This window comes from Haemaphysalis longicornis, unplaced genomic scaffold, assembly GCF_048455015.1.
Source record: "Haemaphysalis longicornis isolate Haplotype H1 unplaced genomic scaffold, Haemaphysalis longicornis Haplotype H1 scaffold_3, whole genome shotgun sequence".
In the NCBI taxonomy this organism is placed as follows: domain Eukaryota; kingdom Metazoa; phylum Arthropoda; class Arachnida; order Ixodida; family Ixodidae; genus Haemaphysalis; species Haemaphysalis longicornis.
Genome location: NW_027526335.1, coordinates 193,368,167 through 193,384,836, shown reverse-complemented (window position 1 = coordinate 193,384,836; position 16,670 = coordinate 193,368,167). Strand labels below are relative to the sequence as shown.

General features: G+C 49.8%; 1 protein-coding gene across 1 annotated transcript in view; it reads left to right on the top strand.

Moving 5' to 3' along the window:
• The first annotated feature begins 2,602 nt into the window (after positions 1-2,602).
• The window catches only part of LOC144173636 (uncharacterized), a 29,216-nt gene continuing 15,148 nt past the window's right edge, over positions 2,603-16,670 (top strand). The window contains exons 1-2 of the mRNA XM_077701975.1: positions 2,603-2,757; positions 8,783-8,903. Of these exons, the coding sequence (XP_077558101.1) occupies positions 2,661-2,757; positions 8,783-8,903 (218 nt within the window). The 5' untranslated portion in view covers positions 2,603-2,660. The remainder of the gene's footprint in view (positions 2,758-8,782; positions 8,904-16,670) is intronic.

Sequence of the window (16,670 nt, the reverse complement as noted above, 5' to 3'; positions counted from 1 at the left end):
CTCCTTGCCGGCTCGCAATCCTTGATATCTGCTCGCTCCAAGCATACCTTTTTTGCACCACCGATTTTCTGTACCTCACAACCTGCGTGCGTAAAACTTAGAGGCGTAAAGCTTTCGCCTCGAGAAAAAAAACACCCCCGAAAAGCAAACCGCGAGAGAAAAAAAAAACGGCCCATCTCACTAACATGAAACCTGCGGAAGGGCAAAGCATGCGGTATGTGTGTAATCAAAATTTGTAAGTCTCTCTCTTGCCACAGGGCGCGCTCTGACCTACGCGACATGACAATCACAAACACGAGAGAAAAACGAAAATTTGAAACGTATAACTGCAAATTTTAAAGTTAAAACGAGTACGGAGTAAAACAGAAGCAAGGAAGCAAACGCGAACTTTCGAAAAAATAAGCAGCGGCTTAGCTCGGCTATGTCAGGATATACGTAGCGTGAGCTAAAGTTCGGATGGTTATTCATATCTTTCCTGGTTGTCTAGGATTAGCTTGATTAGCATGCTTACTGCTGCTGCAATGACACACACACTGTATAGGCATTACGTGGCACATGTGTATTTATCAAGCGGCAATTGCGCAGCCTCACCACTCGCCCCAGAGCTAAGCTGGTTCCACAGGCGCACGCCGGTGTTGCTGCGACGCGCGAGACATCGGTTCCACACCCAGCCACCCCTCGCATATCATCAAGTGAACCGGGCCGCCACCTGCGGAATGGAGGTCGGCGAACACGCTGGGCACGTGGGTTCTGTGAGAGAGGCCGGGCAGCGAGCAGCGTTCTGTGCGCCGTTTAACTCACTGCTCCTCGCGCATGCGCAGCACGCCTCTGCAGAAGCCACGCGAAACTGCTCAACCTCGGCCAGTGTAGCTCACGCTACAAAACGAGTGCCCCGGTGTGTTCTTTTAGTACGCGTTACGTTCCAGCGACAGGCTTTGGAAAACGAGTGTCCCGGTGTTTTGGTGCCGCGACCACACAAGAATACGACGACAAACGATGACGACGACATGAGACACCGACAGCCCGAGCCCCTAACGTGCTTCGCCCCTACAATATTCAGGAAAGCTTGCACTCACGCGCAAGACTTAAATGGCGAAGCTTTTCTAGGTCAGCGTTGCTGCACGTATAGTTAAGGTTTCAGTATCATTGTTGACTTGCATAGTTGCGGGGCTAGAAATCGTCGTCATATGCCTTGGAGAGGTCGCCGTTTTCTTCACGGCGAGCGCAGGATGCAAAGTCATTTTCAGCATTGTAGATTCCCACCAGCTCTCCATCATCGACTCGAGGAAGCGGTGGCGGTATCTGCAACTCCTCTCGGGAAGAACGGACACACTCGAAGCCATGTCTTCAATTATCCATAGTGGTTTCTAGAGAATGCGGCGAACGTGGGGACCTCTCAGAAGCAGGGTGTTCTTTTCATATTCAGCATTAGCGCTGGATTTATTATTCGTTTTTGTTGCCAAAGCCACTGCGCGTCCAGGGACGTTCGGCAGTCGCGGCGGGTCACGCGCTCACGAGGGCTCGGTATTTTCTTGTTATTTTTCCGGCAACCGCGCACTCACGGCTTGTACACTAGCTCTGCTGTAATAAAAAAAAACGTGAAACCAGCACCCGTGCAATTCACAGTGTAGGCAAAGACATGTAAATGGCAACATTTACCCAAATAATCTTTATATTAGTGTAATGCACATTGTTCGTATAGCTGCAGAAATCTCATGTTGGAAGGAGCCGTGGACTGGGTCGCGTGATGTGTCTTCCTGCTTTTAGTGTCGATGCATAAGGCCCTGCCACCACTGGGCAGAGGCGATGACCTGCGACCGCCCGGGCGCGCAGGCGTGCTCGAGCTCTGTTGGGACGTGGCACTGCTCACGTCCAAGCCTAGACACCATTGATGATGATGCTGGCATGCGCCCATGATGATGATAGTGACGCAGAATGCAGATGGTTATTCCGCCACTACACTTAAAATAAACTAAAATGGCACAGGAATGCTTACGCAGTGGTATGCAATTCTAGGAATTTGTGCACAATTTTTTGCTTTTGGGGCATTCTCGACTCGTTGCTACCATAATACGAGCGACGGATAACTGCCGTCTGCTGCTGCTTCATTGTCTTCAGTGGTCTGCTTTCTCGGCGGTGAGGTGCGTCTGCTTCTGATGCTCTTTGAAAGATATGTTACCTTCTTCTTCCTGCTTTTGTCACCAAACTTATTCAGCTAATTGTCCCTTCTGTGCAATATCATCTTCTCTGCTTTCCGTCAATTCATGCCATCTTAAATGGATATAATCAACCGTTCCCTGAAACCTACAGGTGCCACTAATTCTGTGCTTAATATTTTCTGTTAAACTTTTTTCTCCTTGTCATCAGAATTTCTTCTACATGGTGCTCATATGTTTGAAAAGCTTTGCCATGTAACATGAAGCTATTTGGTTACCTGATTATTTAATGATAAGCCAATTGGGAGTGTCACTCGGAACGGATCGAACCGAAACAACCACCAGAACACATTATTTATTTTCAAGTTACAAATTAAGCGGTATTCTCTTCCAGACTGTGGTCAATCTCCCCGTGCGCCTGCGTGCGAAATCCGTTAAGGCCATTATCATCGTTATTGCCCACATTTCTTAGCTTCCCGTGTACGTGTTCTTCAGCCGCCTACGATGCATCTGCTTCTAGGAGCCCTGCCATTCCTGCTGACAATATTGACTCAAGTCCCAGAACACGCAGCGTGGAGCCTGGACGTGCGCCTCGTGAAGGGTGAGTTCGTGCAATGCACGCTTCACGTTGGCGTTCACGTGTCTCTGACAGCGTCGTTCCTAAAAGCACGGTGGAAACTTTGTCCAACTGCGGCGAGTAAATCGGGCAGCAAACGTTTTTCTCGCTGATTATACATCAGGAAGCGCTTGTTTTTGGTGAATGACCCCGGTTCCGCGATTACATAAAATTCCTTCGGCTGCACTGACAGACGCCCACAAATGAGACGCCAGATTGGACACTCCCGTCCGGCGTAGAGGCGACAGAATTGTCGGTATCGTAGGAAGCTGCCGTGGACACGGTGGAGGGGATATGCCCAGTTAGTAGATGGGAGCGAGATATTTTCTGCGACGTAGCCAAATTCATCATAGTAGAGCATCCGGAACGCTGACAGCGGTCAAAACCAGCTGATGGATGATGCCCAACGCCAGAAGGTTGCCTGCTTTTACGGACGTAGATTCGGAATGTGTTGCCCACGGACACTGCAATTCCACGGGACCCTTGCCATGCACAGCTTCGCTGTTTGCAACTCCTAAGCAGCGAATCTAAACTTGGAGGTACGTTAGGTGTTTTTTTTGCGAATTCCTAAATGTGTGCTCGTCCACTGATATAACGAACCCGGTTTTTCAAAGAAGTGTCCCTCGTTCAAAGTCACAATAGCAACCTGAAAAATTTCTTCTTAATAAGCTGGCGATAAGAATTTTTCGCAATACGCCAATTGCGGAGTCCGAAGTCCCAGATGAGTTCCACTATCGATCCAAACATCTGACACTGGGAAAATTAAATTTCGGCAGCGCACTCCTGTCCTGGTATACGAGATTAATACAGGCAGATTTCTAAAAACAACGTCGTTAAGAAAGTACAAAGGGCAAAACTATTTGTTTTTTGGTTTCGCAATATTTAGCAGGCCCGTTAAAATAAAGAACTATTTTGCTGCTAGCTACATCCTACACAAATGCTGAAAATTAGCTTCTGATTCCCGCCATAACCAACTCCTAAGGGTAGAACCTGAATTTCGGCGGTTCTTACATCCAATGTTGTTTGGTTTACGAAGGTTATTCACTAAAGTCCGCGCAAATTAATTTCAAAATCGAGAGTACTACACACGTAAATAAGAGGGCGGCATTTTTGAAATGCCACACGTAAGGAAATCGCTAATATCTATAGTATACCAACACCAGGCCCAAGGGCTCTACCTAGGGACCTAGAATTCCTGGAATACATTCCTACCGTGGCATAGTAGATCAGTGAAGAAGCATTATTAAAACAAAACCTGCTTGTTTTAGTTACGGCGCTGTCGTAACCCGAACGCGTTGGACAAGTTCCAACTCAACACCATGGGACGGCACATGACGACAATGATGACAATGATGAAACAAGAAAAAAACGCATCCCGTGGTCGCAATCGAACAATGACCCCCGTGTTCTGACGCCGACTTCTATCCAATTGCGTCATCATCGCTTTTAAGTTTGGAGCACTTTGGGGGCTTGCATCGTCGTCGTAGCTCGCTGCAACGGTCGATGTCAAACGACTGCCGAAAATACGCCGTGCAGCGACATAGCGGACCCACAGAGACCAGCGCTCCGTCGTAGGGCGTCACGCAGTGGCTTCGAAAACCAAGACGTTTAAATAGTCATAACCGTTCTAAATTCTCGAAATGCTGGCGCTTGTCATACATCTCCCCGTTGTTTAGCGGGAAAAAAAACTGCAGATACATTTGACGCAAAATATATGTAATTAACCGGCAGCACCCGCGTTCATTTAGTTCGGAATGCTCGTTGGGTTCGCCTTTGCGATTGTAAGCGAAAAAAAATTGGCTGGCGATTACGATACTCCCTAATGCGATATTTGGGTGCAGCAGCAGTGCGCTGATGCAGCACTCACCCGTGGGTTCTCTCGACGGCAGCGATGATGATCCCCTGCGTCGGCGGCGAGAAGTGAGTCTCAGGAAGGGACCGCGAAGTGCGTCTTAAGCGAACGCGTATCATAGTGACGCGCACCCCCACCCATTTCCGGCAAGGGTCGCGCCGTCCAAAGCATCATGCGGGCACAGCATATTGCCCCCTCCAGTTCCCCACCGCACACTTTCCGAGAGCGCTTGTTCGCGCAGCCACGGCGAACGGCCCTCCCCTCCCAATTTCCTGGCACTCTCCTCCTTTGCTTAATTTCATCGTTCGCCTTTTCTTTCACTTGCCATCGTTCACTCGGTTCAGCTCAGCCCATCCCGACGCGGCTTAGCCCAAAGACGGCCGTCAAAGGTCTGCGCCCTACAAAGTATCAGTGCAATGCCGCCACGTGCGGGAGGAAAAGCAAGCACAAAAAGAGCAGAACTAACGCTGGGGCTGTTTCAGGCAGGGCGCTAAAGCACTACAGAGACAGGAAATTTAAATTTTAAATGCAGAGCATTTTTTTAACTCACATGTAGCGTCCGCCGTGCGTCCGCAACAGCTCAGCGCGCAGGCGCGCCCTCTCCCCCACTCCTCCTCTCCCGCATCACGCTACCCTCCTCGCTCTCAACAACAGGTCCGCACCCCTCCCCCTACACTACATAAAAATATATTACTTACCGGCGCCTGGTTTCGATCCCACGACCATGCGGGCGGAACGCAAGGTACATGGTGCTCTACCCACTGCGCCACAAAGCCGACACAGAATGGAAGGCTACGAACGCGCCTTATATCCTTGACTCATTCAAACTACGTCAAGAAGCTGCTGATACAACGCATTCACTACCACCAACTCCCCAAAAACTAAACGTTAACGCAATACACCCACCCCCTATGCGACGCATTTACTCGAGTCCCCCTCGCCGGGAGACGGGCCCTTTTTTTCGGTAGCAGCGCTGAGCGGATAACGGCTGTAGAGCCCCTTATGGCAAATTACTTTCTTTGTACTTCCGTAAGGTATAACATTAAGTGGAAGGGATCTAACTTTTTAAGTAGAACCAGCTCAAGTAGTTGTAATTCTTTATTTACCCCCAGTCGCGTTCATGTATCAACCTTCGTTTTGCTCAAAACTGTATTCATTTTTAAAACATTAATTACTTCGGACCTAAAGTTTGAACGAAGCTCAAAGTCTGTAATTTTGTTTTTTAAAAGGAACAGCGGACACCGGACCGTTGCCGTCGTTTTTACACACTCGATTCGGAAACTGTCAAATGCGGACATAGAGACCACGAAATTATTTTCCCTTTGCGGATACATTCAACTACCCGCGAAAATCTCTACGGCCATGTGTTTCCATGTTGTTCCCAAAATCTACAAAAGCTACAGCAGTGACATAAATATTATGGCGAAAACTCCGACAGAAAAACCGTACAGCAAGACGCAATCTTCCTTCACCACTTGAGCCGAACCAAGCCATTTGTGCTACCAAAATAATTTTTAAGAGTGCTTTTTTCCATGCCCTTCGGTTAAGGCCCCTCGTGTAAAAGATTACACAATCAGGGCAGCAGCAGAGCAAGAAGATGACCTTAAGGAACTAGACCGCGGGCTAAGTTAGCACGTAGACGTAGACAATAAATAATATTTTAGGTGCTTACATTAACTGCGACGTGGAAGCCGGTCTTCTGTATTGCTTACATGGACTCTTGTAGAGCTCCTCGAGCTATTTCACGTCGAGAAAAAGCTCGCCTAGCGATCCCAAAATGTTTTTCCAATAGCTTGCGCTGCAGCTCAGGCTCCACGGGTTCGCGCTGAGGCCACGTGCGCCGCACATCTTGCCTGCTTCCTGTTGAAAGCAGCAGCTGTGATACGCCATGAAGGCCTCAGCGCTGTTGCGTTTTGCCGACCGAGTCAGACGGTGAGAAAACGTCCCGACGCACTTTCATTGGTGTCAACAGATTCATTTCCACGACTTTCAGTTTCACCAGCGTCGTGGCCGTACAGCTTTAAAGACATTCCACCACTCGTGTCTTTCTCGGTGAGCCAATTCTGCCTGTTCGGCCCTGCCAGTTCGCGGTCGAGAAGTATTTATTCATGTCCTTGCTGCTTCTAGACTTCCAGCGTGTTCCCCAGTATGTCGTAGTGGTCGCTTTACGAGGGGTAGTATGACGTTTCCGAATTGGGCTTCTTGGTAGCAGCGCAATGAAATTTCTCCTGTAGCTGCGTCGGCCCACGTTGTTCTGGTCATGGCTCTTTGCCGTACCTCAACTAGCTAAATGTTGATAATAAACGTTAAGAAATGTTGCACTTGCTAGTAGCGCGTCGTCCTGGGTAGTTCTTGTCTTCGTCATCGTCAACGCCTTTCTGCGGCTGTTTTCAAGCTGCATCAACACCAACTCGCCCAGCTTTCCATTCTGTTCAACCAGCTGCTTGTGGTCGTCTCAAAACTATTTATCATTTCACTTTTTTCATTCAGGCATCAAAGTGGTTCTTCTTTTTCTCTTGTACGGGCTCGCTGAACCCTCTGTCGAGCACACTACACCCGCTTCTTCTTTGCGTTCCTCTTACCTGGGAGGTGTGTCACTTCCGGCAAGGAGGAACAACGTACTCCCTCTATGCCCCACCCCCTGCAATGGGCGCCGCCTCACAAGAGATAAAGCCGGGGTACAGCACGCCGTACCTGCTGGCCGTTTGAGCACCGCCTCAAGACGCCATGTTGCGATGATGTTCTGGTGTCGCAGTCTCTTGCATCGTTGCTTGGCACGCCTCTGTTTTCGCACATAAACCACAAAATGTGAAGGATATGTGTTCTCCTCTCCAAACTTCAGCGAGAGAGAACGACTGAAATTAGCCTATCGGTACTACCCTCCTCCCTTTTTCAGCGATTTGTGCGGATCGCTTCACTAAGGATTCACCCATCATAGAGTATCGAGTGAAGATTAACTCGGACCCACAAGATAGAGGCTGAATGCGTCATTATTAGAGTCCACCTTCAGTCTGACCGGGGCTGTTTCCGTTTACCCATGTATCCCAGGCTGATGACAAGTTCTCGCCGTCACTTGTGAGAAGCTTAAGCACGCGCAATAAAGACGGAAGTGAAGCGCGGGAATGGTCGTGTTTTCCGCATGTAGGACCTATTTACCGCTAAGAATTACTCGACGTTGGCTAAGGTTGTGAGTCGTGACGTATCTCATTGTGTAATTTCCAGACACTTCCTATTCGAATTCAAGAAAGTCGGCGATGATGGCGTTTAGCACGTTTAGAGCTACACATTACTCTCGAGGGCATCGATGGCCACTTGCAAGTCAGAAGCGATCGGTTCGGTGTCTTAAAAGCGCTTGTATGGCGAGTTCGAAATACGCGTGGCTGCACAGCGAACAACGCCTCGATGTCGGCACAACTTCTCCATTGTCGACGTGGGTTGATGTCGACCTTCCTCTGGCTTCTGGGCAACAGAAACACTCTGTAGCGCATACAGGTACCTAAATTTGTGTCATTTCTTGAGGAGTAATCGAAATCAGTCTTTTTTATCTTCGTCTACGTGCTCACTGCACCTGTAGTCTAGTACTCAACCTCCTATCTCTTACTCTTATATGGTCTGTGATGTGTGTACCCTTCTACGCACGCGAAGGATATTTACCACTGTGGTTGTGGTTACAAATGTACCAACGTTTTTTGGGGGGGTTTGTCAGAACTGGCACAAAATAAGGCTACTCTGAATTGATGGGTAAAACCCGCTTTCACTGGAACAGTTTCAACACACTTTTATTCTGGTTAAAGCCGCAAAGTAATCTTTCACAGAATTGTTTTATTTCTGCTTGTTGAATGAAATTGCCAATAGTAATAAAAGAATGCATAATTTGAACTATTTTTAGACCGCAGTTTTATCACAATTACTAATTAGTACGAAGCGGGGGGTTTTGTTAAAAGTCTTGGAGAATTGTATAAGTGAGTACGATCAGTACGTATTTAAGAAAATCCTCATTATTTGTCACCATAACGTAACGTATACTCGACGCTATCATGACGGTAAAAATCTGTTGAAAGCTAAGATAGTTTTAAAACTAATAATACCGCATGGAATAATAAATCTTTTCGCCTTCGTTGAAACTGTCCTCTTTACTTTTTCTCGCTGCAATGCAAGATGCCTGCATATACGAAGGAAAGCACGTTCTGGTGAACACCAGCCTCAACCTCGAACACCCGTGCGAACGATGGTACTGTGACCGGCTCAACGCAACGCACGGATACATAGACGGCATACCGTGAGTCTTGGAAATTTGGTCACGGCTTTATGGCTAATAACCGTTTTAAAATGTGAAGCATCGTGGCCAAAAAGCGTTTGTAACGTATCGTCGCGCAGTTTTTTAAAGCAGTTGGTAAATAGAGGCCTGTAAGCAGCAAGCCGGAGGCATTCTCCTTCTTCCTGTGGTACGTGCCAGGGTACACCCTCGATACCTCTCCACTCCTTACACGAACGATTGGCCGCAGGCCAACGTAACAGTAAGACATAACCTAGCGAGCGTTCTGTACTTAATATTTTGACAATTAACCCCCCCCCCCCCCTCGTCACCCCCCGACCAGGCGAAGTGCAGCGACAGAGTAAAGCGGTGGGGCTATGACAACGTTGTTGAGTAGTGTTTTCTTTGTCGAAAACAGTACGGAAAACCGCAGGCGTGAACTTGCCTTTAGATATTAGCGAGTTCCCGCTCGACTGCGCGTAACTTGAACGGGGTGGCTGGTGCCGCGCGCGCAGGAGATATCCAAGGAACGATGCGAACAGTGTGGGGTTCACTTGAAGATCTGTTTTATTATACGCACACGTATACACTACAGAAAGAGGGTAAGGGCACGAACAAAGAGGAGAGTCTCGGTGCCTCAAATGGCGATGGTTGGCGTCGGTTCGTCTGCAAGCGCGCACACATATAAACACACGTCGCTCGCTGGCGCCGCACCGTCCGGGGGTCTGTGGCACTTCGGATGCGCCGCATGGTGTAAACAGCGGCCGCTTTTCGTTCCGATCCTCGTCTTCGGTTACTTGATCCGGGGCCTCCAAAGTCCTCCCGAGCTCTTCCCCGTCAGCGACGTGTAAACTTTAGACACGCCTTCCGAGAACGGAGGAATTCTTAACATCCTCCCCCCCAATGAGCCTCTGCTCATTCTTATTACAGCTTCAGAGGGTAAAGCGCTTGAACTGGCCGCCGTAATTCTTTCTTGTTAGGAAGAACTATTCTGCAGGCCCGAGCCTTTCCGTCTCGTCCGGGAAACGTCTCGACCACCCTGCAAAGTTTCCACAGCTGGCGAGGTGTTTTATCTTCGCCGAGCAAAACAATGTCTCCCTCCTTGACGCTCTTCTGCGGGAGCCCCGCTGCGAAGTGCGCCGAACGTAGGTCCAGCAGATTTTCGCGTCTCCATCATCTCCAGAACAAATCCATAAGGGCGCTGCGTCGCTGCGATTGCCTTGTGACTGTACTTTTCGTAGACGTCGTTACGATATTACCGCCGGGGGAAGGCAAACTTATAAGCCTACGTCCGATGAGTAAGTGCGACGGGGTCAAAGGCGTGAGTTCTTCCGCCTGAGAGTGCACGTAGGTGAGCGGACGAGAATTGACAACCGCTTCCGCCTGAGTGAGAATGGTTACTATGCTGTCGTAGTCGAGTGCACTTCTTCCAAGAACCTTTCGGAGAACGTTCTTGACTGTACGTACCATTCTAACCCAGAAACCACCCCACCGTGCTGCTCTTTCCACTATGAATTTCCAAGTTATTCGATGGTCACTTAGGTATGCCTGAGTGTCGCTTCCCTTGATGGCGTGGAAGATTTTGTTCAGGTCCGCTCAGGCTCGCTTGAATGTGAGAGCGTTGTCTGAGTACACAGTTTTCGGTATTCCTCTTCTCGCAATAAATGTCCTCAACGCCATAAGAAATGTCTCAGTAGTGAGGTCTCTTACCAGCTCTAGGTGTACCGCCCTGGTTGTAGCGCAAGTAAAGAGCGCTATATAAGACTTCCGCATGCTTCCTTGGTCCGTGTAAAATATGGTTCCCGCGAAGTCTACACCCGTAACCTCAAAGAGGTCCGCCTGAGTCACCCTGTCAGCTGGTAGCGGGGCCTGATCTTCCGCGGCAGGTCGACAACTCTGTCTTTCACACGGCACGCAGCGTCTTATGGCTGATTTCACGGCTTGTCTTGCACGAATGATCCAGTAGTTCTCACGGAGGTGGGATAACGTATCTCGTACTCCTGCGTGTAGAAGCCGTTTGTGTTCCCCGCGAATCAGAAGGCCAGCGTAAGGGTGCCTCGCAGACAGAATGATCGGATGTATTGTTCTCTCTTGCTCTGTACTGTTTTGCAGCCGACCTCCAACCCGTAGCAGTCCCTCGTTGTCACAGGCTCTGAAACATTACTTTCGCAGTAGTCGAAATTGGCGCGAGGAAGCCAAAGGGGTTAAACACGCGTGCAGATGCCTGCAGAAGAAATCGCTTCGTGTCTTGTCGCTTGCTCAAAAAGTCAATCAGCGTGTTCATCTCAAACACAAAATCGTCACTTTCTGGCCTCCACTCGACTCCAAGAATTTTTGTCATCGTCACGTCGGAAAATCCGCTTTGGGTTCGATCTGTTTCCGACAATGCCTCTTCGAGCTTGAATTCGTTCGATTTCCATTTACGGAGGTTCATGCCAGCTAGCTGCATGATTTCCTGTGATTCTCGACAAATCTTTTCCGCCTCCTCCAGGTTGTCAGCTCCCGTTACAAGATCGTCCACGTACAATGGATCACGTAGCATCTCTGATGTTGCAGGAAACAAGTTATGCACAGAGTCGAGATGGTGCTTTAAGGTAGCTGCGAGCAGAAATGGACTAGAGGTAACTCCGAAGGGCACTCTTGTCATTCGATACTCCTTGATCGGAGGAAGAACTTCTCCCCGTCTGGGAACGCTTTCGTACCAAAGGAAGCGTAGTGCATCGCGATTCATTTCCGCAAGCCCAACCTGGAGAAAGGCCTTCTCAATGTCAGCCATGATGGCCACATTGTGCATCCTGAACCTAATGAGGATATCCGACAGGTTCGGATTTAGGTTCGGCCCAGCAGATAGTACCTCATTCAAAGACCGCTGACCTGGTGCGCTTGACGAAGCATCAAAAACTACTCTTAATTTGGTAGTTTCACTGCTCGGGCGCGTTACGCCGCGATGCGGCGTGTAATAAACAGGCCCCCTCGGGGACTCACCCGCTTCGGGAACTTCCTCAGCGTGTCCGGTAAAGAGGTAGTCCCGCATTGCCCTGTCATAGGCCTCGGCCGTGCCTTCACAGCGCAAAAGCTTTGTAGTCAGAGAGGAGAGCCTCGCAAGAGCCGTCGTCTTGTTACCCGCAAGCTCGCGTATGTTTTCTTGCCAGGGAAGGGCAACGCAGTAGCGACCGTCCTTGTAAGCGACGTTTTCTTTGAAGTCCTGTAGCACTTGCTTCTCGGTGTGGGTGTTATCTGGCTTGTCCGTAATGCCTATGTGCTCCAGCTCCCAGAATGATTTTAGCTGCTTGGAAAGATTGTCGTCATCCAGGTCGGCGCTTACCGTTACGGGCAAGACCCCGGTGCTGGCTTGATAGGCGACAGCGGATGACGAAGTTGACGCACTTCCCTGCAACGTCCATCCGAAAACCGCCTCCACGGCGACGAGCCCGCTTTGTAAGCGCTTGATGTTACCGGTGGCCACCTCCCAGTAATAATCGGCTCCTAGGAGGAGTCCTACTTCGTCGAGACGGGACCCATCGACCGAGCAGTCGGCTACCTCCATTCCTTGTTCATTAAGGTATGCCACGGTGGTCATCTCAGGAGCTGGTATCACGTCGCAGCAAATATAAGGGACCTCCAACGCTTCCATTCGGACTTCGTTTCCACTGTGTTGGTTGCGCAGCCACAGCTCGACGCGGCGGCATTTTCTTTCCTCAGTGGGCCTCTCGTTGCCAAAGGTCATAATTGTCAGTTTTTCTTCTCCCAGGACGCGGAGTTTTAGCCGTCGCGATAGTTCTTGTTTCACAAATGTGCGCTGACTTCCGCCGTCGAGAAGGAGCCTCACTTTGGATCGCTCGTGAGGTCCCTCTGCCCAAACTTGAGCAGTTTGCAGCATACTGCGGACAGCGCCAACCGTCGCTGCCACCTGAAGTGACGACTCTGCGGCAGGCGCTGGCGGGGCCGCAACCTGGCTCGATGGTTCCTGGGCGGGTCTGTTGTTGAGGCCGCAAAGAGCAGTGGCGTGTCGAGCTGAGCACTTCGCGCAAGTGAGCCATTTTGCCGTACGACATTCAGCTGCTCGATGGTTTCGTTTTGTGCATTTGAAGCAACGTCTCTCTTGTTTCAGTATGTTGCTCTTTTGTTCGAGAGAAACACCCGCCTGGCAGTCGGCTGTCAGGTGATCACGTGCTTTGCAAAAGGCGCATGCATTTTCTTATTCGCGAACGCTGACAGGACTGACGACGATGCCTGCTTTTGGTCGTTTCCCATGCGGTTCTGTTTGTTTCGTGGCGAATGAGACTCTTGAAACCGACAAGTACCGTACTCTGCTTTCTCTCTGCTCTCGATTTCATTTCGCAGGAAGTCTAGAAAACTCAGTAGCTCATCCTCGGTTCCATCACTGCGAGCTGTCTTCCTGCGACAGTACTCCAAGCGAAGCTCCTTTGGAATGCTCTTTCGGAGGACCGTGAGCAGCAGCACTCCGTAGCCGCTCGGCGGCACGCCCAACGCCTTCAAACTTCGGACACCAGCCTGAATTTCATCGTACAGCATCCTCAGCCTCCCTGTTTCCTCGACGTTCAGCACGGGTCGAATCGACAGCAACCGCGACATATGATCCTCGATGATCACTTCATCTTTGCCGAACCTCTCCAAAAGGGTTTTGACCGCGATCTCGTAGTTTCTGTCTGTCAACGTAAGGCCTTCGATTGCAGCGGCAGCTCGTCCTGTCAGATAGCTTGAGAGATACTTAAATTTGTCAATGGCTGGAAGCGCTGAATTCTTGTGGATTGTCGACTCGAATTCGTTCCAGAATTTCGGCCATGGGCGCACGTCTCCGTTGAATTTTGCAATTTCGAGCTTCGGAAGTCTGGTGGTTGCCTCCTGTGATTGAAACGACGTCGTACTTGACGCGGGAGCCGAGGACTGTGTGTTGCTCGTTGAACTGGTGTTAACTTGCGATAAAACCGCCGGGGCAATGTCGCTAGCTGTTCCCATTTTGATAGCTCTTTTGAGGATTGTTTTCATCGAGCTTATTTTTGTGCTGTACGCACTACAGCTGGCCAATTCTTCATCAAGCTGGTCGATGTCTATCTTCTTTTCGACGTCCTCGTTAGCTACTCTAAGCTCTTCAGATTGTTGGATAAGCAAGTCAAACAATTCTTCCAGCTCACCGATCGCTGCTGGTGACGCTTGCAGTAGCTCGTTGGCGGTTGCCAGGGTCTTGTCGATGCTGTTGCAAATTGCTGCTTGCTTTCTTTGGAGTCGATCCATGATGCTCTCGGTGTCGCTTGGTCGACTTCTCCCTGGTTTCGGCACCAAAATGTTGAGTAGTGTTTTCTTTCTCGAAACCAGTACGGAAAACCGCAGGCGTGAACTTGCCTTTAGATATTAGCAAGTTCCCGCTCGACTGCGCGTAACTTCGTAACTTAACGGGGCGGCTGGTGCCGCGCGCGCAGGAGATATCCAAGGAACGATGCGAACAGTGCGGGGTTCACTTGAAGATCTGTTTTATTATACGCACAGGTAGGTATACAATACAGAAAGAGGGTAAGGGCACGAACAAAGAGGAGAGTCTCGGTGCCTCAAATGGCGATGGTTGGCGTCGGTTCGTCTGCAAGCGCCCACACATATAAACACACGTCGCTCGCTGGCGCCGCACCGTCCGGGGGTCTGTGGCACTTCGGATGCGCCACATGGTGTAAACAGCGGCCGCTTTTCGTTCCGATCCTCGTCTTCGGTTACTTGATCCGGGGCCTCCAAAGTCCTCCCGAGCTCTTCCCCGTCAGCGACGTGTAAACTTTAGACACGCCTTCCGAGAGCGGAGGAATTCTTAACAAACGTTTTAGCCGAGCTACAGGCGCGACTTGGGCCTTGCGGGATTGACGGGCGTGAGCAGCAGCTTTTGCGAGAAAATAAGTTAAACCTCGATATAACGCAGTTGACGAAAATTCGCAATTTTTCGTTACATTCAAGTTTTCGTTACATGCGGGTTTCGAGTCGAAACTCCCGAGAGTGACGCAGAAAGGACACCCATATTTTAGACATTAATGGCGGTGAACTCACACTTCAGGGTTTTATTTCGCAATAAAAACCTGCGTGCATTGCGCAAGCTGTTTTCCCAATAGCTATGTCCCCACACGGCACTCTAAAAACGCAACGTCACTTACCTCCGTGCTCATAAACGTAACTTAGGTATGACGTTTGTCTTTTGACAGTTTTTAGTGCCCTTAACGCGTTTCAAGGACCGAACTTGCGCTGAAATGGCGGCTTTTTATGAATTTGATGTACTTGAGGCTCCTTTCTTCACTCAAAATTGGCGAGACGGGGCTAGCTGGGATACTGTACCGTGTTTCGAAGTTTTCTTTTCTCGCTGGCGGAGGCGGGATTTAAAAACGTGAGCTCGTCTGGAAAAGCGGAACTTTTCATTTTGTGTCGCCAGAACTCATCATCAACGAAGGCACACCACAGATAGCAGAGGAGATACCCGGCTAGGCGCCGGCAGGAGCGCCTAGCACCTACCCAACACCGGGCTCATATGGAGAAACGCACGATAGTTTGAGGTTCGGCGAAGTTATCTACATTACTGCATTTATCCAGCCGATTTTTCAAAAAATGCAAAGATCAGTGACTCTCCGCCTATCTCCAGCATATTTTTCAAACAAAACTGTAGAGAACAATCACTGATCAGCACAGCGAGTTCGTTACATCAAGGTTAACCGTCGCAACGCCTTCGTTACAGAGAGGTCCCAAACACATAAGCTTTAACGGGGTTGGCAATGGGGAATCGAAAAACTTCGTTAGATCAATGAATTCGTTACATACAGATTCGTTACATCCAGGTCTACCTGTATTTCACGGTTTTAAGCCGAGACAACACTACAAAGTCGGCAAAAACCTCTGGTAGTGGGCTCGTTGGCGAACTCGAGAGAGAGAGAGAAAGAGAGAACATTTATTGCCCAGCCACCGACCTAAGTCCCGGTCAGCTAAACGATCGATCCTGAGGTGTCACTGTGTTCATAGTAGTCCAGAATGTCCTTGGAGATCTTCTGGATATGAAGTCAGAGAGCCTCCTCGGCGGCCTGAACGACTGTTCTGCGCAGGGGAGCCAGCTATGTGTCCAATGAGATGATGCGGTAGAGGGAGGGGGAAGCTTCGGGGGTGGCAGTCCCAGTAGGAGTGTGGGATAGACGGGTATGCGCCGCAAGACGGCACGGTTGAGGGGCCGGATCACTGACGTAAGCGATGTAGATTGTGATGAGATGGGATGGAGTGGGTATGAGCCTGGCGGAGAAGAACGGTTTGGGCGCGAGTGAGGCGCAGGTCTGGAGAAGGGCGGTCGAGACGATAGGAAAGTAAAGACAATTGCCGGGTCGCACAATCGCGAAGGCGAGTGGAAGGAGGACGGTATGAGGTTGGCCAGAACATAGACAGAGCCGGGGATAGTTCTCGGGAAAGCGCATCTACTCTTGCGTTGCCGTCCATGTTAGCGTGGCCAGGTACCCATACCAGGACGAAGAGGTGAGAAGGATGTCTCAGTCACTATGTTAGAAGAAAAGGGGCTGACGGTATAACGTAAATAATTTCGGATGGCGGATCGCGAATCTGTGAAGATGTAAAGGGGGTGTTCGGTGGAGAATGTGAGAGCAGCATGCCCTATGGCAAGAGCGATGGACTACTCTTCTAGGGAGGTGGCATCTGGCGTGCAGAAAAAAAGGCGTTTGTGTGGAAACCAGCGACGAGTGGGGTGAAAAGGCTGCGGTTCCTCTTTGCGTAGTGCAAAATTGACTGGCGTCTGTAAAATATACC